Source organism: Rhinoderma darwinii, chromosome 11, assembly GCF_050947455.1.
Source record: "Rhinoderma darwinii isolate aRhiDar2 chromosome 11, aRhiDar2.hap1, whole genome shotgun sequence".
Taxonomy (NCBI): Eukaryota; Metazoa; Chordata; class Amphibia; order Anura; family Rhinodermatidae; genus Rhinoderma; species Rhinoderma darwinii.
In genome coordinates, this window is record NC_134697.1 from 20,393,198 (window position 1) to 20,416,205 (window position 23,008).

The following is a 23,008-nucleotide window of genomic DNA, read 5'->3' on the forward strand; positions in this document are numbered from 1 at the left end:
CTTCTATTTTGTTCCTGCTCCATACAGACCCTGGCTTACTGACTACTCTTCTGCTCTTCGTTTGGTACCTCGCACACTCCTGGCTTGACTCGGCTCGTTCACCACTCTGGTTGCTCACGGTGTTGCCGTGGGCAACTGCCCCTTTCCCTTGCTTGTATTCCCTTGTATGTTTGTCGTGTTTGTCATGCACTTACTGAGTGCAGGGACCGCCGCCCAGTTGTACCCCGTCGCCTAGGGCGGGTCGTTGCAAGTAGGCAGGGACAGAGTGGCGGGTAGATTAGGGCTCACTTGTCCGTTTCCCTACCCCCCGGTCATTACATAATAACAAGCCCATACCTAGTCTACCCTGGTCCCTGACACCACTATGGACCCCCGTGAGACCCTGGCTCAGCAAATGCAGGGTCTCTCCCTACAGGTCCAGGCCCTGGCTCAGAGGGTCAACCAGCCTGATGCTACCTTGGTAGTTCCCCTCACCGCACCTCTTGAACCCCACCTCAAGTTGCCCGACCGGTTCTCAGGGGACCGGAGGGCTTTTCTCTCCTTTCGGGAGAGTTGTAGGCTTTACTTTCGTTTAAAGCCTCATTCCTCAGGTTCTGAGAGCCAGCGGGTGGGTATAATTATGTCCCGGCTCCAGGAAGTGCCCCAAGAGAGGGCCTTCTCCTTGGCTCCTGACGCCCCTGAACTTTCCTCCGTTGATTGTTTCTTTTCTGCTCTCGGACTTATTTATGACGAGACTGACAGGACTGCCTTTGCCGAGAGTCAGCTGGTGACCTTACGTCAGGGTAAGAGACCTGTTGAGGAGTATTGCTCTGACTTTAGGAAGTGGTGCGTAGCTTCTCGGTGGAATGACCCTGCCTTAAGGTGCCAGTTTAGGTTGGGTCTGTCGAATGCCCTGAAAGACCTGCTAGTTAGCTATCCCTCTTCTGACTCCCTAGACCAGGCAATGGCTTTAGCGGTACGACTTGACCGACGTCTCAGGGAACGACAACATGAACGTTTATGTGTTTTCTCCTCCGACTCCCCCATGATGCCTCCCGAAGTTCCGTTGCTTCGTTCCTCCCCGAAAGACTCAGAGATACCTATGCAACTCGGGGCCTCCGTGTCCCCCCAACAACGTAGAGAATTCCGCAGGAAGAATGGTCTCTGCTTCTACTGTGGGGATGACAAGCATCAAGTAAACAACTGTCCTAAGCGTAAGAATGCAGCCAGAGAACTTCCGCGCCTAAGTGATCATCGGGGAGGTCACTTGGGCGCACAGGTATTTCCAGTAAATAGGAAACGTACTAAGATCTTGCTTCCCTTTCAGGTCTCTTTTGGTGGTAGGTCTGCTACCGGCAGTGCCTTCGTGGATTCAGGGTCCTCTACTAATATTATGTCTGTGGAATTTGCTATGTCTCTTGCTATGCCTCTGATTGATTTGCCTAAACTTATCCCGGTAGTGGGTATCGACTCCACTCCTCTTGCTAATGGTTATTTTACACAGCATACCCCTGTTTTTGAACTCCTTGTTGGCTCCATGCATTTGGAGCAATGCTCTGTACTGTTGATGCAGGGATTATCGTACGATTTGGTTCTAGGCCTTCCCTAGTTGCAGTTGCATAATCCCACGTTTGACTGGAATACTGGGGAGCTAACCAAATGGGGTAATGAATGTTGTACGTCATGTTTTTCTGTTAATTCTATTTCTCCCCCTGAGGAGGCGAATACGCTACCCGAGTTTGTTCAGGACTTCGCTGATGTTTTCTCTAGGGAGGCCTCCGAAGTGTTACCTCCTCATAGAGAATACGATTGCGCTATCGAATTGGTACCAGGAGCTAAGCTTCCTAAGGGTAGGATATTTAATCTTTCTTGTCCCGAACGTGAAGCCATGAGAGAGTATATCCAGGAATCCCTGGCCAAGGGTTACATTCGTCCCTCTTCTTCTCCGGTAGGTGCTGGCTTCTTCTTCGTGGGGAAGAAGGATGGTGGTCTTAGGCCATGCATTGACTACCGTGGCCTGAATAAGGTCACGGTAAGGAACCAGTATCCCCTTCCTTTGATTCCTGATCTCTTTAATCAGGTTCAGGGGGCCCAATGGTTCTCTAAATTGGATCTACGGGGGCGTATAACCTTATTCGCATCAAAGAGGGGGATGAGTGGAAGACTGCGTTTAACACGCCCGAAGGCCATTTCGAATACCTCGTCATGCCCTTTGGGTTGTGTAATGCCCCTGCGGTCTTCCAGAATTTCATAAATGAGATTTTGAGAAATTACCTGGGGATATTTCTTGTAGTGTACCTTGATGACATACTGGTGTTTTCCAAGGACTGGTCCTCCCACATTGAGCATGTCAGGAAGGTGCTCCAGGTCCTTCGGGAAAACAAACTGTTTGCCAAAACCGAAAAATGTGTGTTTGGGGTACAGGAGATACCATTTTTGGGTCAAATCCTCACTCCTCATGAATTCCGCATGGACCCCGCCAAGGTTCAGGCTGTGGCGGAATGGGTCCAACCTGCCTCCCTGAAGGCGTTACAGTGTTTTTTGGGGTTCGCTAATTATTACAGGAGATTTATTGCTAACTTCTCGGTCATCGCTAAGCCTCTTACGGACCTCACTCGCAAAGGTGCTGATCTCCTCCACTGGCCTCCTGAGGCTGTCCAGGCTTTTGAGGTCCTTAAGAAGTGCTTTATCTCGGTCCCGGTGCTGGTTCAGCCCAACCAAATGGAGCCATTTATCGTGGAAGTTGACGCATCTGAGGTGGGAGTGGGGGCTGTCTTGTCCCAGGGTACCAGATCCCTCACCCATCTCCGCCCCTGTGCCTACTTCTCCAGGAAGTTTTCGCCAACTGAGAGTAACTATGATATTGGCAACCGCGAACTCTTAGCCATTAAATGGGCATTTGAAGAGTGGCGCCACTTCCTGGAGGGGGCTAGACACCAGGTAACGGTCCTTACCGACCACAAGAATCTGGTTTTCCTAGAATCTGCCCGGAGGCTAAACCCGAGACAAGCTCGATGGGCGTTATTTTTTACCAGATTCAATTTTTTGGTTACCTATAGGGCTGGGTCTAAAAATATTAAGGCTGATGCACTGTCGCGTAGCTTCATGGCCAGTCCTCCTTCGGAGGAAGATCCTGCTTGTATTTTGCCTCCAGGTATAATCATTTCCTCGATCGATTCTGATTTAGTCTCTGAAATTGCTGCTGATCAAGGTTCAGCTCCCGGGAACATTCCTGAGAACAAGCTGTTTGTTCCCCTGCAATTCCGGCTAAGGGTACTTAGGGAAAATCATGACTCCGCACTATCTGGTCATCCACGCATCCTGGGTACCAAACCCCTCATTACCAGAAATTATTGGTGGCCTGGGTTGCCTAAAGACGTTAAGGCCTACGTCGCCGCTTGTGAGGTTTGTGCTAGGTCCAAGACTCCCAGGTCCCGACCAGCGGGCTTACTGCGTTCGTTGCCCATTCCCCAGAGACCTTGGACACATATCTCCATGGATTTTATCACCGATTTGCCTCCATCCCAAGGCAAGTCAGTGGTGTGGGTGGTGGTAGACCGCTTCAGTAAGATGTGCCACTTTGTGCCCCTCAAGAAACTACCCAACGCCAAGACGTTGGCTACCTTGTTTGTCAAACACATCCTGCGTCTCCATGGGGTCCCTGTCAATATTGTTTCGGACAGAGGGGTACAATTTGTTTCATTGTTTTGGAGAGCCTTCTGTATGAAGTTGGGGATTGATCTGTCCTTCTCCTCTGCCTTCCATTCTGAAACCAATGGTCAAACGGAGAGGACTAATCAATCTCTAGAACAATACTTAAGGTGTTTTGTCTCTGACTGTCAATATGATTGGGTCTCATTCATTCCCCTCGCCGAATTTTCCCTTAATAACCGGGTCAGTAACTCGTCAGGGGTCTCTCCCTTTTTCTGTAATTTTGGGTTTAATCCACGGTTCTCCTCCGTTTCACCTGGTAGTTCCAACAATCCCGAGGTAGAGGTCGTTCATCGGGAACTGTGCACAGTCTGGGCCCAGGTTCAGAAGAACCTATAGGCGTCCCAGAGCGTACCAAAAACTCAGGCTGGTAGAAAACGTTCTGCTAACCCCCTGTTTATGGTGGGGGATCTGGTGTGGTTGTCGTCTAGGAACTTGCGTCTCAAGGTTCCGTCCAAGAAGTTTGCTCCCCGGTTTATTGGGCCGTATAAGGTCATTGAGGTCCTCAATCCTGTCTCCTTCCGGCTGGAGTTACCCCCGTCTTTTCGTATACACGACGTGTTTCATGCCTCCCTCCTTAAACGCTGCTCCCCGTCCTTGGCTCCCTCGAGGAGACCTCCTGTTCCCGTCCTCACCCCTGAGGGGGTGGAATTCGAGGTGGCCAGGATTGTGGACAGCAAGATGGTCCAAGGCTCCCTCCAGTACCTGGTCCATTGGAGAGGTTACGGGCCCGAGGAGAGGACTTGGGTACCCGCCCGGGATGTTCACGCTGGGGTATTGGTCAGGAGGTTCCACGTGCGTTTCCCCAGTAAGCCAGGTCCACTTAGAAAGGGTCCGGTGGCCCCTCATAAAAGGGGGGGTACTGTAAAGGATCTGCCAGGCACAGCTTCGGGGTTAACTCCCTTAATTAATCAGTCAGCACCTGAATCTACATCCCTGAGACTGACTCCAGCTTCCACCACTCAGGCTGTCAGGCTTAGGAGTGGGAGAGCCTATCGCAGCCTGGCCAGACTCAGCTAGCTCCCGCCCTCTGTCTATTTATACCTGCATTTCCTGTTCCTCCTTGCTTGTTATTCTTTTTCGTGTGGTTTCCTGGCCCAGCTACAGCTCCTTCTATTTTGTTCCTGCTCCATACAGACCCTGGCTTACTGACTACTCTTCTGCTCTTCGTTTGGTACCTCGCACACTCCTGGCTTGACTCGTTCACCACTCTGGTTGCTCACGGTGTTGCCGTGGGCAACTGCCCCTTTCCCTTGCTTGTATTCCCTTGTATGTTTGTCGTGTTTGTCGTGCACTTACTGAGTGCAGGGACCGCCGCCCAGTTGTACCCCGTCGCCTAGGGCGGGTCGTTGCAAGTAGGCAGGGACAGAGTGGCGGGTAGATTAGGGCTCACTTGTCCGTTTCCCTACCCCCCGGTCATTACAACACCCTTCCTTATTCCAGTGCAGGAGGATGTATGTGCTTTGTAGCTGCTACAATGAATAGGAGATAATGGTCAAAAACTTTGAATAATCTAATAAAGTCTCCAAAAAGAGATTGGGAGTACAACCTCCTATTTAAAAAAAAACAAAACAGGGAGTGGCAGGGGAGCAGCATGCAGAGCCTGATCTGTGTGTATAATGTATAGTATTGCTTTCCTGGCTTATCTAGGCATTCAGAAGTACAATAAAGCTGGTATATGCCATTAAAGGAAACCTGTCACCAGCATTACACCTATTGAACTCTACTCACCCCTCACTGGCCGCTGCTATCAAAAGTTCATTGCCGGTATCCCCTCTCCTAAACTCCTCCTCCGACTGTAAATAACGGTCTGCAAACATTTTGCGCCTTTTATTGTAATAATCCCAGAAGAGGACATCAATGCACAAGCGCAGGATTTTGTGTGCTGGGGGAAGGCGAGGAGCTGTCAATCAAAAGTAAGGAGGCGGAATAAACTCGGAAAGACTTGAGGAATGAAGATTTGACTCTTTTCAAATGAAGATTTGACTCTTTTCAAATGAAGATTTGACTCTTTTATGCTCATTTGCATACGATGTGGGAACACTAAAAAACGGAATACTAAAGCTACAGAGCCGACTAAGGAGACAATTATAGGTTATATAGAAATGATTTTTCACCCACTACCACCAGGTATTGCTGGTTTAATCGGTGAAATGCTGGTGACAGGTTCCCTTTAAAACCTCCATCATCTAATGATGATTAGATGACTCTGCTGAAACTATTCCAGTCTACACAGCAAAGCTGACAAGTGAGATGCAGAGAGCAGGAAATGTCAGCCTTTTCTTTCTGTGATCCAGAGGCTAGTGTGAGAACTGAAGTGTTTCATGGTTTATTATATGGATAGTCACATATAAAAAAAACAACTGTTTAAAATGTTAGGTGAGTTTGCATCTCAATGATCTCAACAAAATGATAAGATTCAACATCCTAATTCATTTACCCCTTTTATGCAGTAGAACAACTGTATTTCCTTATGACAGGAGTATCCTGAAAGACTCTTTAAGAATGAGGAGTATATTATCCTTTGGTCCTATAAATAGAAAATCGGGCACTCAACAAATCTTTCTTCAATCAAGAGTTGAACCCTATCCGAGCACCTTGATTTTGAGTGCCGTGCTCCCTTTAAGAATTATCCTTTAGTCCTGTTCCCATTACCATTAATACTACACTACACTCAAATTAAGCTCATTGCGGCTTAGTATTTCCTCAGCAGGAGGAATTAATTTGGCTAGGTCAATCTCTATAGCTAGGGGTCATCATTGTTTATCAATGCACAACCCTTGTACAGTAGAGTATTGTTTAATAAGAAACACCTAGGGAGGAAGACAAGTGGTGACTAGACAAATTCTACAAAGCTATGTACTAGTGATTAAAGCATATGTATGTAGTTACTGCTCTTGAGATATGTCCAACAAAAGTTCCTGGTGACATGTATCATTGTGAATGCCTTCTCTTTAAAATGCTGAACTTAGCATCCTAAAAATAACAGAAAATAAAGACATAATGAAAAAGTGGACAGGTCACGGTCTCCTACAAGATCAGAATACTCAGCTCCCACTGCTTTCATCTGTCCAAGTTCACACAGGATACTTAAGTGGTTCTAGGCACTTGATATGTTCCCCAACAATAGGGCCCAGCAAGACAACCCCCTTTCAAGTTGACATTGCAGCAGATAACTTGCTGTTTAGGGCCTATCACTTTTTGGGATTTAACACAAATATATCTGTTCTTATTAATGATATGACCTTTATGGGTGTCACAGTGTGGGGTGTGGACCCACTGGGCGATGTTGGTTATGTCCGATGGAAATGCTGGGGCGTGCAGGGTAAAATGGATATGGCATTCGTTCAGAAATCCCCTGCACGTACTTGCGTCTCCATGGAACCGAGAAAGTAATGGCAGCGAGAACCGAGGATCCGAACCGGAACTGCCAGGAGATGTAGCAGGAGGGTCGATCAGAAGAGCTTGCATAGGAGCAGGAAGGGAAGCAGCTAGCGTCCCTAGCTGCTGTGCCATGGAGTCCACTGCCACAAGAAGTTGATCCTGTCTTGCTCGGAGATACTGCAGGTCCGCCTGCATGGCTTGGGAGGGTGACATGCCCTTGAATTGGCCAGCGGGGTCCATGGCCTGAGCGTACTGTCACGGTGGGGGGTGTGGACCCACTTGGCTGTGCTGCGTAGCGGGATGGCAGCTGGCCAAACAGGTGTAGTACAAAGGCTATAGTCCAGAAAGGGTACCTGTGGCAACTCGGACAGTAGCAAGGCAGGCTCGGCTGGGACCAGGCAGCAGGTAGACATCAGGCGTAGAGTAGCAGAACAGGTGTGGAATACAGCACAACACAAAAACAGCTCAGCACGGCACTTGACCAGGATAGCACGGGATACAGGATACAGGAACAGGGAGCACTTGGAAACTGGAAGACACTAGGAGACCATTTGCAAGACAAACTTTGGGTAAGAACAACGCTCAGGCAAAGAACAAAAGGACAGAGCCCTTTTTATAGTCCAGTAGCATTCTGGGCTTGATTGCAGACTTCCTGCAATTATGAAAGCACTGGCCCTTTAAGACTGGGCACACGCGGGCGCGCGCGCCCTCCGGGAGACAGTCTCGATTCCAGGAAGTGAGTGCCGGCGCCTCACAGGGGGACGACGCTGCAGGGAACTCACATGTCCATGGCCGCGGCCATCGAGGGGTGTCAGAACAACGGGCAGCGGCCATAGACGTTACAATGGGGAATAATAACATAATTTACTGTGAAGTTAATAGTAAGTATGCACATGTATTGCAGATTGTAGGCTATCTTAGTATCACACTGGACCTGACTATGTTATTAAAAACAAGGTGCACAAAGATGAACAAGAGATGGGAACAAAAAAACACCAATGTTGTCAGAATCTAGTTAATTGCCTTTTGAAATTAAAATGTCCTTAAAATACATATCTTACTTCATGAATAACCCTTCTATTGTTAACATCATTTTATTTAGTAATTTCTGGAAGAGAGGACTAAATTAATTACACTTTAAAAAAACTCACTACATTCACCGCTGCATTTAATGAAAGGAAACAGTAACAAAGGCCATGTCCAGAAACAGGAAATAAAAAAATAAAAACTGTACTTCATATGAAAGCGCCTACATTTAATGGCTTGTCTGCTTTCAAAAACCCATATTTAAATACTCAATTAGGGATTTCTGAGTTACTAAAGGGCCCCCCCATTCAGAATTTCCACCAATTGGTTAGAGTGGTGTACGGCTATAGGGTTTGTCTCAATAGGAAAACCCTTTTTCCATATTCCCTATTAGGACATATTAACATTAAGTGTCCCCCACTTCGGCATCTACCTCTAATAGCCAGAGCAGATAGCCGCTTATTATGGGTGGCACTCCCCTCTGATGGATTCCACCGACCCCCGTTTTACATGATTAACTAATTATTCCCCATCAGCTGTTGCATTGGAAATTTATGGCCAACTGCAACTTTCCCTGGTGATAACAGCTGTTTGTGAAGGTTTTCAGAAGTTGGACCTGGGGCCCGCTTCATTGGGAAAATTAGATGTGAGAGAACTTATGCATTTGTGGGAACCGTTTGAGAAAGGCTGGTTCATGTTTTAGCCTACCAATTTTCCTGTGCACCAAGCTAGGGAGATAAAAATAGTGCCAAGTTTGATGTGGAAGAAAATTACTGAATTGCACAGAGCTGTAAACTCTAACCTCTTGAACACCTTTGGAATTAATTCTTGTGGCAGAATAGACATGAATCCCTTCGGTCATGTTCCAAAATCTAGCAGAAAACCTTTCCAGAATTGGGGAGACTGTCATAGCAGTAAAGGAGAGATTGTCTTCATAATAATACATATGGTTGGAAAGTGGAATACTTGGACGTTCACATATTTTTGGCCATGTAGTATAGTTTTATTAGTATTACATACCTTTTCAGAATCTGTGTTTTCCCCCCTATATCTTGCATATTGTCTATTCTGCATGGTGTGTACCTGGCAACCACCATCTCCCTGTCTGGGTGACCACCATTTCAGTGCTTACGGAAAGTTAGATCTGCTATAAAATACACTGCCTCTTCATGTTGCACAGGACTATTTTAGATCCTTTTAGCAAGCATAAGTAAAATTAAATTGTCAGCTTGAAAATAAGAACATGCAAGAAAAGCAAAAATATGTGAAGGAAAAAAAAGAGTTGTTAGACATTTATAGCATCACCAAAGTATATACCATAAATGTCTGATAGATGCGGGTCCCACCTTTGGAATTCCCGGCCACCTCTGTACTGATTCTCTGCCTGGATGCAGTGGCCGCCTCAGGGGAATGGGGTCAGGGGACCACTACTAGGGGGATATTTTCAGGTCCCAGAAATGGGACCCACATCTATCAGACATTTATGGCATTAATGGCATATCCATCGGATATGCCATTAATGTCTAAGATGGGAATACCCCTTTAAAATTAGTATTCAGAGAAAGGATAGGGGAAGACATTTTGTAGCAAACTTTAATAAAAAATAAATGTTAAAGAGGATTTGTCACTAGTTTAGTAATGCCCAATCTCCTAGCTAATCTAGTAGGCGCTGTCACGCTGATAATGCTAGTGAAAATTGTGTCTGAAAACTTTCGTTATTTTAAAAATGAGCTTTTTTCCTGAATATGTAAATGAGCCTATACTTGACAAATGGGTGTCAACACCAGCGATTCCCCTGAGGTGGAGCTACCGCACAGCCTCTGACGCTGTCCTATCAGCATGAAGCTGCTTCACAAAGTGTGAGAGACTGAGGCTGGAGCGAAGGGGGATCAATTAAAACAGCCATATCTTGGGCTGTGGACCACCTAGAACAGTGGTTCTGGTGGCATATAAAAGATGAAATTCTAATCTTTCATATGGCACCAGGGGCTGTGAAATGGAAGCTGTATACTATAGAATCATGCTGTGTTGTTGAGCTGGGGAAGAGGAGAACTGTATGACTGGATTTGGATTGGACAGCGTCATACAGAAACCATTATACCGCCCAGAGTGAAAAGAAAGAGTCACCTCCTATTTGGCAAGTATAGCCAAATTAGCATATTAAGAAAATGCTCATAACTTTGCAAATAATAAACGTTCCCAAAAAACAATCACACTGTTGTTACCAGCATCATAGCGCCTATTAGATTAGTTAGAAGATAGGGAATTAATAAAACTAGTGACAGATCCCCTTTAAGACTAATGTATTTATATGAGACACTTACACTTGGGAATGGCTACTGCTCTATTGCTTCATTGATACAATTAGTCCATCCAGAGATGTTGTCACTGATCTATTGTATGTCTATTGTGCGATCAATGAACAAATTGCAATTTGTTCTCTTTAGAAAAGAGTATGTATTCCTCGAACACAAATGTTTAGCAGGACAATGATTTATACAGGAAGAATTTCCCTGTACTGAAAGGGGATTACTCTGAAAAAGTTCTAAATGCTATTACCAGTATAGAATTTATTTTACCGAATCGTAAGAACAAAAAAGTTGTCAATTTTCTTCTAGTTTGTGGAGTGAGTACAATGTTTCACTCTGTGTTTGAAATGTTTATACATGGGAGCAATCACCATAACCTTGTTTATGTATAATATTAGAAGTAGTTGTAGTAGTAGTAATAGTTGTAGTAGTAACCTGTTCTTGCATAACAGAGTCAATTCCTGCACATAGGAGTACTATTAGGCCCTGTTCACACAGAGTTTTTTGCAGGCAGAAAAATCTGCCCCAAAATGTAGATTTTGACCTGCCTGCACGCAGTTTGCCACATTTTTCGCCACGTTTTTTGCAGCGTTTTCGCTTTCTCTGCCGCAGGCAGGGCTTAACAGAGGCAGAGTGAAGGCAGCCCTGGGGGCCTTCTTTAGGCACCTGGGCTGCCATAACAACTATCATCACCCCCCGATCTCGTTGCAGGGGCGGCGATGAGCTGTCGGAGGGGGCCGCCCCCCTCTTTTCAACGCTTCAGATGCTGCGGTCACGATTGACCGCAGAATTTGAGGGGTTAAACAGCCAGGAACAGTGGGATCGCTGCTCCTGGCTGTTAGACCTGGGAGTCGGCTGTAAAACACAGCCAACACCCACAGCATATGGAGCGCGCTCAACGTGTGAGTGCGCTCCAAACATCACCCCCCGCACCAGGACGTACCGGTACATCCTGGTGCACTAAGGGGTTAAACATTTAATTTACATGAATGAGGGAACAGGTGCCTAAGTATAAATTAAGATAGCCATTAATCTGTTCCCACACCATAGCGTAATAGCACATCGGGGTGCGGGAGGGTGGTGTATGGAGCGGACTCACCCGCTCAACCCGCTCCGTAAGCTGTGGGCGTCAGCTGTTTATTACCCGGGACTAACGTCCAGGAACAGCGATCGTGCAGTTCCTGGCTGTTCAACCCCTTAAATTCTTTTGATCAATCATGATCACAGCATCCAAGATATTAGAAAGAGGGGGACTGCCCCCTCTGTCAGCCCACAACGGGTGCCGATGGTTGTCATGGCATCCAAGGGGCCCAGCGAAGGCCCCCCAGGACTGCCTTTCTTTATTTCCTTTTAAGCCCTGCCTTTGGCATGGCTTAACAGGTGCGTGTAAAAATTACATTATACTGTAATACATTAACATTGCAGTGTATTGTACCAGCGATCTAATGATGGTTCGTTAATAAAATGTGTAAAAAAAAGTTTCAGAAAGTTTTTAGTAGTGTCAAAAAATATATATATATATATTAAAAGCTAAACAAAAATACCTTTTGCCATTTTGCCTCTAAAGTAATGTAAAAAAATAAACAAAACTGGAATCTCCGTGTGCGTAAAAGTCTGAACTATTACAATATAATGTTATTTAACCCAAACAGTGAATGTCGTAAAAAATAATAAATTAAAACGCCAGAATTGCTATTTTTTGGTCACATCGTAACCACAGCTCGCCCCGCAAAAAATAAGCCCTCATACCGCTCAATCGATGGAAACATAAAAAGTTATAGAACTCAAAATATGGCCGCAAAACATAAATTTATAACAATTAGTTTCTTCCTTGTAAAAGTAGTAAAACATAAAAAAATTATATAAATTTGGTATCACCGTAATCGAATTGACCGGCAGAATAAAGTTATCATGCCATTTTTACTGTGAAAGACGTAAAAACAAAACACCTCAAAAGATTGAGCAATCACTGTTTTTTTCCTATTCCACCCCGAAAATATTTTTTTTTTCAATTTACCAATACGTTATATGGTACAATAAATGTTGCCGTGAAAAACCACAACTCGTTCCGCAAAAAAAAGCCCTCATATGGCTTTAACAACTGAAAAATATAAAAGTTACGGCTCTTAGAAGGTGGGGAGGAAAAAACTAAAACGAAAATCAAAAAAATGGCTGTGACGGAAAAGGGTTAAAGCGCTATATTGACCATAGGAGGATGGAGGATCCTATCAAAATTTACAACTACCCTTCAGATAACTGAAGGATAACCTAGAAAACACATTTGCAAAATGATAAGTTTTATGTGTTTATGTATATGTTTAATAATCTGGAAAGCAGATAATTCAGTGTTTTTATAAGCAACGGCTAAGCTATGATAAAGTTTGTGTCTACAATTAACCCCTTAACGCTCCATGACCTACTATTAGGTCATGCTAACTGTAGCGTTCGCGCTCAGTGACCTAATAGTAGGTCATGGAGTAAACACGGCGCCGTTCGCGCGGGGCGCGTTCATGAGCTGTGACAGCAGACTATCACTGCTCAATATGCCGGGACCGATCGCGGAGCTCCCCCGCCGATTAACCCCTCAGAAGCCGCGTTCAATAGCGATCGCGGCTTCTTAGGGGTTAATCCGCCATCGCCGGCCTGCTACACGATAGCGGCCGGCGATGGTGACTATGGCAACCGGACACCAAACAATGGCGTCCGGCTATGCCATAGATGGAAGCCCACTATGCTTGCTGTCAGTGAGTAGCTGACAGTTCTAATACACTGCACTACGCATGTAGTGCAGTGTATTAGAATAGCGATCAGGGTCTCCTGCCCTCAAGTCCCCTAGTGGGACAAAGTAATAAAGTAAAAAAAAAGTTAAAAAAAGATGTGTAAAAATAAGAAAATAAAAGTTTTAAAAGTAATAAAAGTAAAAATCCCCCTTTTTCCCTTATCAGTCATTTATTATTAATAAAAATATATAAACAAACAAATAAACTATACATAATTGGTATCGCCGCGTCCGTAACGGCCTGAACTACAAAATTATTTTGTTATTTATCCCGCACGGTGAACGCCGTAAAAAAAAATATTAATAAACCGTACCAGAATCACAATTGTTTGGTCACTTCACCTCCCAAAAAATGGAATAAAAAGAGATCAAAAAGTCGCATGTACCGAAAAATGGTAATGATTGAAACTACAGTTCGTTACGCAAAAAATAAGTCCTCGCACGGCTTTATTGATTGAAAAATAAAAACGTTATGGCGCTTAGAATAAGGTAACACAAAAAGTGAATGATTGTTTACAAAACGTATTTTATTGTGCAAACACCATAAGACATAAAAAAAACTATAAACATAGGGTACCGCCGTAATCGTATCGCCCCGCAGAATAAAGTGAATATGTCATTAATAGCGCACGGTGAACGCTGTAAAAAAAAAAAGTATACAAAAACAATAGTAGAATTGCTGTTTTTTAGTTACCACGCCACCTAAAAATGGAATAAAAACTGATCAAAAAGCCGCATGCACCCCAAGAAAACTACAATGCATTCCTCAAGGGGTCTAGTTTCCAAATTGGGGTCACTTTTGGGGGGTTTCCAATGTTTTGGCACCACAAGACCTCTTCAAACCGGACATGGTGCCTAATAAAAAAGAGGGCTCAAAATCTGCTAGGTGCTCCTTTGCTTCGGAGGCCGGGGCTTCAGTCCATTACCGCACTAGAGCCACATGTGGGATATTTCTCTAAACTGCAGAATCTGGGCAATACGTATTAAGTTGCGTTTCTCTGATAAATCCTTTTGTGTTATAAAAAAAATTTTATAAAAAGAGTAAATTTCACCTCTACTTTGCTCTAAATTTCTGTGAAACACCTAAAGGGTTCATAAACTTTCTAAATGCTGTTGTGAATACTTTGAGGGGTCTAGTTTCTAAAATGGGGTGTTTGATAGGGGTTTCTAATATATGGGCCCCTCAAAACAACTTCAGAAATGAACTGGAACCTAAAAAAATAAATAAATGAGGCAATACTTCGCTTCTTACATTATACTGATAATGAGCCGTGCCCACCCCGAGATTACCCCAGTTTTGACCGTTTGTATAAACGGAGACCCCTATTAGACCGTTTCGGTGCCCGGTTTTCCCAAGCATACACCCCCGAGAAGTGTTTTTCTATTGATGAGTCCCTGGTACATTTTAAAGGGAGGGTTCAATTCCGCGAGTACCTGCCATGTAAGAGGGCAAGGTATGGCGTGAAGATGTATAAGCTGTGCGAGAGTGCATCAGGGTATACCTACAGATTTAGGATATATGAAGGAAAGGCCACCCCCAAACCAGACTGCATCCTGGACTACAATAGGTACATGGGAGGGATGGACTTGTCAAATCAAGTCCTGAAGCCCTACAGCGCCATGCGGTGTGGTATAAGAAGCTGGCCGGGCACATCATACAGATGGCTTTGTACAATGCGTACGTGCTACGTCGATGTGCAGGCCAGAGGGGAACTTTCCTGGAATTTCAAGATCTAATCTTTAGGGAACAGGAAGGGGGGCACCCAGTACTTCTGGAAGCGGGACCACACGCATCGTACCAGGGCAACACTTTCCAGGAGAAGTTCCCCAAACCGGTGGAAAGGGAAAGAGTCAAAAGAGGTGCAGAGTCTGCTATAAGAGGGGGATAAGGAAGAACACAATATACCAATGTGACACGTGTCCCGAAAAACCAGGGCTCTGTATAAAAGATTGTTTTAAAATGTATCATACATCCCTTGATTTTTAATTTACCATGATGCACTCCGCACAGCTTACCCCCTTCATCTTTCCCTTCTGAGCCCTGCCGTATGCCCAGGCAGCTGATAACAGCCACATGTAGGGTATTGCCGTACCCAGGAGAACCCACATTACAATTTAAGGGGTGTATATCTCCGGTGGCGCATGCTGGGCACAATATATTGGACACTGAAATGGCATATATATATATAAAATTGCAAATCTCACACTGCACCATCTGCTGCGCATTATCTTTTACACAGTACCTGTGGGGTCAAAATGCTCACTACACCTCTAGATGAATGTCTTAAGGGGTGTAGTTTTTAAAATGGGGTCACTTCTCGGGGGTTTCAACTGTACTGGTACCTCAGGGGCTTCTGCATACATGACTTAGCACCAGAAAAACTCCAGTAGGCCAAATGGTGGTCCTTTTCTTCTGAGCCCTCCCATGGGCCCAAACAGCAGTTTATCACCACAAATGGGGTATTGCCACACTAAGGACAAATTGGGCAACAAAATGGGGTATGTTGTTCCTTGTGAAAATAAGAAATTTTGATCAAAAATGACATCTTATTGGAAAAAATATCATTTTTTTCATTTCACAGCCCAATTCAAATAGGTGCTGTGAAAAAACTGTGCGGTCAAAATGATAACAAAAACCATAAATTAATTCCTTGAGGGGTGTAGTTTCCAAAATGGGGTCACTTTTGGTGGGTTTCCATTGCTTTGATACCTCTGGGGCTCTGCAAATGCGACATGGCACCCGAAAACCAATCCAGCAAAATCTGGACTCCAACAAACACATAGCGCTCCTTTATTTCTGAGCCCTCCCATGGGCCCAAACGGCAGTTTATCACCACAAATGGGGTATTGCCGCACTAAGGACAAATTGGGCAACAAAATTGGGTATGTTGTTTCATGTGAAAATAAGAAATTTTGATCAAAAATGACATCTTATTGGAAAAAATATCATTTTTTTCATTTCACAGCCCAATTCAAATAGGTGCTGTGAAAAAACTGTGCGGTCAAAATGATAACAAAAACCATAAATGAATTCCTTGAGGGGTGTAGTTTCCAAAATGGGGTCACTTTTGGTGAGTTGCCATTGCTTTGATACCTCTGGGGCTCTGCAAATGCGACATGGCACCCGAAAACCAATCCAGCAAAATCTGGACTCCAACAAACACATAGCGCTCCTTTCCTTCTGAGCCCTCCCATGGGCCCAAACGGCAGTTTATCACCACAAATGGGGTATTGCCGCACTAAGGACAAATTGAGCAACAAAATGGGGTATGTTGTTCCCTGTGAAAATAAGAAATTTTGATCAAAAATGACATCTTATTGGAAAAAATATCATTTTTTTCATTTCACAGCCCAATTCAAATAGGTGCTGTGAAAAAACTGTGCGGTCAAAATGATAACAAAAACCATAAATGAATTCCTTGAGGGGTGTAATTTCCAAAATGGGGTCACTTCTGGTGGGTTTCCATTGTTTTGATACCTCAACACCTCTTCAAACCTGGCATGCTGCCTAAAATATATTCTAATAAAAAAGAGGCCTCAAAATGCACTAGGTGCTTCTTTGCTTCTAGGGCTTGTGTTTTAGTCCACGAGCGCAGTAGACACACATGTGGGACATTTCTAAAAACTGCAGAATCTGGACAATACATATTTAGTAGTATTTCTCTGGTAAAACCTTCTCTGTTACAGAAAAAAATTTGAATAAAATTGAAATTCAGCAGAAAAAATGAAATTTGCAAATTTCATTTCCACTTTGCTTTAATTCCTGTGAAATGCCTGAAGGGTTAAAAAACTTTCTATATGCTGTTTTGAATACTTTGAGGGGTCTAGTTTTTAATATGGGGTGTTTTATGGGGGTTTCTAATACATAGGCCCCTCAAATCCACTTCAGAACTGAACAGGTACCTTAAAAAAAAGGCTTTTGAAATTTTCTTAAGAATATGAGAAATTGCTGTTTATGTTCTAAGCCTTGTAACGTCCAAGAAAAATAAAATAATGTTCAAAAAAACGATGCCAATCTAAAGTAGACATATGGGAAATGTGAACTAGTAACTATTGTGGGTGGTATAACCGTCTATTTTTCAAGCAGATGCATTTAAATTCTGAAAAATGCTATTTTTTGTAAATTTTCTCTAAATTTTGCAATTTTTCACAAATAAAGACTGAATATATCGACCACATTTTACCACGATCATGAAGCCCAAAGTGTCACGAGAAAACAATCTCAGAATCGCTTGGATAGGTTTAAGCATTCCGATGTTATTACCACATAAAGTGAAATATGTCAGATTTGAAAAATGGGCTCTGAGCCTTAAGGCCCAAACTAGGCTGCGTCCTTAAGGGGTTAAACACAGGCCTAAGCAGCCGGCTTTCCAGGCCAGCAAATAATACTATTTCTAGCACTTATTTCTAGCAGTAAAGTCCCATATTCGTAAAGTCTACCCACCTGCTGGAACTTGTAATCACTCCCTAAGTGTCATTTGCAAACCTGAATATTTCAGCTGGTTACAATTTAATGCTAATAGATATGTATTGTGGACATATAGAATATAGGAACATATAATTTAACCCTTTTAGATATGGTTCCCGTACCCTTGCTTACAATATTGTGGTACATTTGGAGAAGAAAAGCCTTGTGCAAATCATTGGGAAGAAGAATGGGCCTTTCTATGGGTCTCGTACTTTTCCTCTCCACCTTGAGGTTATGCTTCTGTTGGTCAAGTCCTGGGAGCACCCCAAGAAACGGGGGCCCTGGGCAATTTTCCAGTTGGCCACCACCTAAAATCGGTCCTGCTCATACTAGTCCCATGGACTGCTACTATGGCACATATGTTCTAGTTGCACACGTATAACTTGTTTTCCTCCACAATTAATCTACTTCCATGGGTTGGTTAAGTCAAGGATTTACATACAGTATAGACTTGGGGACTCAAGGACCCACCAAAGGAGATAATCCTAAGGGGCCGACAAAGGACATATCATCAATAAGCTCTAATTGATTATTTGCAAACCCATAAGAAATAGACCCCCAGTGGCAAGTGATTGGCTCCAAAGTTACCTCCAAATGGTGTTGTCTTCTGCTAGAGTCTTTTGGCCAATTGTTACGTAAAAGACTCTTGTGGTCCAGTGTACTGAACAGCATAATCACATGTAAAGCTCTCTTACGTATTCTTGCCCCTCGCCCAAAAATATTTTTGCATTTGATTGTAAAACTAGGTAGACAACCGAAGGTATCTGACATATAGATAGCAGACTGTCTAGCACGAAATAAAGTGGAAATGCTTGAACCTATCCTGTCAAATTGCTATCTGGTAATTTGCAGATGTAGCTGAACTGAGATTGTCATCATGCTTCCGTTTGTATCACCATTGATATCAATGGTGACGGAAACATTGCTAATGGTTTCCGTTTGTCACCATTCCGGCAGGTTTCCGGATTTTTTACGGAATCAATAGCGCAGTTGACTGCGCTATTGATTCTTTAAAAAAAAACTGAAACCTGACGGTATGATGACAAACGGAAACCATTAAAAATGTTTCCGTAACCATTGATATCAATGGTGATACAAACAGTTTACTTTTCCATTGAGGGGTTCTCCCAAAAGGAAACCTCCGACAGAACCCCTCAACGGAAAGCCATAGCTGATGTGAACAGGCCCTTAGTAGAATTGGTCAAATATTTACAGTATGTTAGTAGGAACTAGGCAAAATAGTAGATGAATATATGTAATATTAAAAAAATAGATCACACCATTATCAACATTACTCAACTATGAGTAATAAAACTTCTAAGAAAATACTCAATTTCAATCACATTATTTATTATCCACATCATTCAGCAAACAGTCAATGCATCTACAAGTTATCTATCTATGGATAAATTCATAGGCCGGTTCATATAGCAGTTCAAAAGGTCACTTAATGAGACTCTGTCACCACCAATCAGCGTCATACACTTCTCTCGATTCATTTACACTGCACTAGCGATATAGTTATATCGCTATGTGCAGCCACATACACAAACACTAACATTACTGCAGTGTCCTGACAATGAATATACATTACCTCCAGCCAGGACGTGATGTGTATTCAGAATCCTGACACTTCTGAATCTTTTCTGTGAGATTTCCAGCAAGGCAAACGTAATCTCGCGAGATTACGATGTAACCTGTCATTTAAAACTAGATTACGTTTGCCTTGCTGGAAATCTCACAGAAAAGATTCAGACATGTCAGGATTCTGAATACACATCACGTCCCGGCTGGAGGTAATGTATACTCATTGTCCGGACACTGCAGTAATGTTATAGTGTGTGTATGTGGCTGCACATAGCGATATATAGCTATATCGCAAGTGCAGTGTAAATGAATGGAGAGAAGTGTATGACGCTGATTGGTCAGCGTCATACACTCCTCTGTACAACGCCCACTTGGTCTAAAGTAAAAACATGCCGAGTTGGGCATTAAGAAACTAATTAGCATAAAGCTAAAAATCGATCATAAAGTGATAAAAATAGATAACATAACACAAGGTACACAGTGTATGCTGCCTATATGTTGATAGCAGAATGTCGTCTTGCGGATTACCTCTCAGTGGGATGTTTTCCTTCTGCAAATTCAGCTTATTCTTTCCCTGGTTTGCAATTTGTTTTCCAAATATGAAGTTGAAGGTTGTTATGCTTAACCTTTCTGCTCCAAGATGACCGAAGTTCTGAAGAGGAGAATCTCTCTCTGCATAAATCTCACTAACAGGCAGAGGATCCTTCTTCAGTATTTGCGGGAAATCGAAGGCTGCGGATATAAAAGTTTATAGTTAATCTTAGTAAGGCTATAAAAGAGAATAGTGTTTAAGAATAATGTGGCATCTGAGACCTTACACGGGAGAAACACTGTGTTTAGTCATTTCCCTTGAAATGTTGGGTAGACTTTTCTTTTTTTATGAAATCAGATGATGTGGATAAATGAAGCAAATGTTTGAGCCACAGGCATAGAAGATATAAACAAGGTATTGTTAGTCATCTGAATTCATTATTCATCCTAGTTTTATTTAATTGCTTCTCTGTTTGCTCCCCAAACCTCTTAGATCAATTTATATATCTGCGTTGATCAAAACTATCCATGGAAAAAAATTATAAAATTAGTCTTTATTCCCCCATGATATCATGACGAACATAATGACATGAGTGGACAGGTAACTGCCCCTACAAAGTCAACATACTGCTCATCTGCTGCTGTGAAAATACTCATAAGCTGTGTGCCAATATAATATATTCTACTCCATTGTACTAGTAGACACTATTTATGTCACATGCATTTCTTCCCTTAATAACAAAAGGACATGAATGAATAGGTCACTGCCTCCCACAAGTACAGAACCCTCCTCTTCTGCTGCTGTGACTATTCCTATGATCTGTTGGAGTACTGAATGTTCTATAACCATCCACTTTTGACATTGTTCATGTCATGTGGAGCCCTGTCCTTACCAACATAATGATGTGATTAACCAGGTGTTACGTTTTTCACCAGAGAAGTGCATCCTATAAGCTGCAATTGGTTTAGCGCTGGCTAGGCTGGGGTGCGCAGTCTAAGAATACTTGACGTTCTTCTCCCTTAACCCCTGCAAGGAGGAATGGATTTTCCCAGTTAGATACCCAAGACGCGGTTGTAAGAATAGTCACGAATTGTCAGCAGGTGCGCTATAGCGGAGTCAGGAACGTAGCCGGGGGTCTTCATCAGATTAAAAGTCAGAATGTAGCAAGCTGGTGGATGAGGTGGGACCATACTTGGGAGTCAGGTGAGAAGAACAATAGTAGAACCACAGGAACCAAATGACAAATCCAAAGTGGGAGACGGGAACGTAATCCAGTAACAAGATCGAGGTCAATGTCAGAATCAGAGTCAAGAGTGAAATAGCGATTAAAATGATAGCCAAACAAAGGATATACTTTGTTCTGCAGGCAAGGCATGGCAGGCTGATTACCATTTTCAGCAGGACATAGCTAAAGACGGGACCAGAGAAGGAGACGTCTTGCAGGAGCTGTGGCCACCCACTGGGACTTGTCTATGGAGCCGGGCGAGCTAATTAACACCAGGTCACTGCCTTCCCCAATATCAGCACACTCCTCTGCTGTTATGGCCACTATTATGATCTGATTGGCTACAAGGTGTTGTATTCCCATACTCTATTTGACATTGCTCACAGCATATGCAACCCCGTCCTGTCAGGACATTGCTCACCCACATATACAAGACACTGCATAAACATATATAGTAATATTAAAAGGATCTTGGCAATCAGGGGCGTAATCATAGGGGGTGCAGAGGTTGCAGTCGCACCCTGGCCCTGAAACCTGAGGGGACTCCAAAGGTCCCTCTGCCACATATACAGTGAAGGAAATAAGTATTTGATCCCTTGCTAATTTTGTAAGTTTGCCCACTGTCAAAGACATGAACAGTCTAGAATTTTTAGGCTAGGTTAATTTTACCAGTAAGAGATAGATTATATTAACAAAAAAACAGAAAATCACATAGTCAAAATTATATATATTTATTTGCATTGTGCACAGAGAAATAAGTATTTGATCCCTTTGGCAAACAAGACTTAATACTTGGTGGCAAAACCCTTGTTGGCAAGCACAACAGTCAGACGTTTTTTGTAGTTGATGATGAGGTTTGCACAGATGTTAGATGGAATTTTGGCCCACTCCTCTTTGCAGATCATCTGTAAATCATTAAGATTTTGAGGCTGTCGCTTGGCAACTCGGATCTTCAGCTCCCTCCATAAGTTTTCGATGGGATTAAGGTCTGGAGACTGGCTAGGCCACTCCATGACCTTAATGTGCTTCTTTTTGAGCCACTCCTTTGTTGCCTTGGCTGTATGTTTCGGGTCATTGTCGTCCTGGAAGACCCAGCCACGAGCCATTTTTAATGTCCTGGTGGAGGGAAGGAGGTTGTCACTCAGGATTTGACGGTACATGGCTCCATCCATTCTCCCATTGATGCGGTGAAGTAGTCCTGTGCCCTTAGCAGAGAAACACCCGCAAAACATAATGTTTCCACCTCCATGCTTGACAGTGGGGACGGTGTTCTTTGGGTCATAGGCAGCATTTCTCTTACTCCAAACACGGTGAGTTGAGTTAATGCCAAAGAGCTCAATTTTCGTCTCATCTGACCACAGCACCTTCTCCCAATCACTCTCAGAATCATCCAGATGTTAATTTGCAAACTTCAGACGGGCCTGTACATGTGCCTTCTTGAGCAGGGGGACCTTGCGGGCACTGCAGGATTTTAATCCATTACGGCGTAATGTGTTACCAATGGTTTTCTTGGTGACTGTGGTCCCAGCTGCCTTGAGATCATTAACAAGTTCCCCCTGTGTAGTTTTCGGCTGAGCTCTCACCTTCCTCAGGATCAAGGATACCCCACGAGGTGAGATTTTGCATGGAGCCCCAGATCGATGTCGATTGACAGTCATTTTGTATGTCTTCCATTTTCTTACTATTGCACCAACAGTTGTCTCCTTCTCACCCAGCGTCTTACTTATGGTTTTGTAGCCCATTCCAGCCTTGTGCAGGTCTATGATCTTGTCCCTGACATCCTTAGAAAGCTCTTTGGTCTTGCCCATGTTGTAGAGGTTAGAGTCAGACTGATTGAGTCTGTGGACAGGAGTCTCTTATACAGGTGACCATGTAAGACAGCTGTCTTTAATGCAGGCACCAAGTTGATTTGGAGCGTGTAACTGGTCTGGGGGAGGCTGAACTCTTAATGGTTGGTAGGGGATCAAATACTTATTTTTCTGTGCACAATGCAAATAAATATATATAA

At 43.6% G+C, this 23,008-nt stretch overlaps 1 protein-coding gene across 1 annotated transcript in view; it reads right to left on the minus strand.

Annotated features, from left to right (window-relative positions):
• The window catches only part of C11H10orf90 (chromosome 11 C10orf90 homolog), a 72,518-nt gene that overhangs the window by 38,492 nt on the left and 11,018 nt on the right, over positions 1–23,008 (minus strand). Inside the window, exon 4 of the mRNA XM_075842715.1 lies at positions 19,772–19,975. Within this exon, the coding sequence (XP_075698830.1) occupies positions 19,772–19,975 (204 nt within the window). The remainder of the gene's footprint in view (positions 1–19,771; positions 19,976–23,008) is intronic.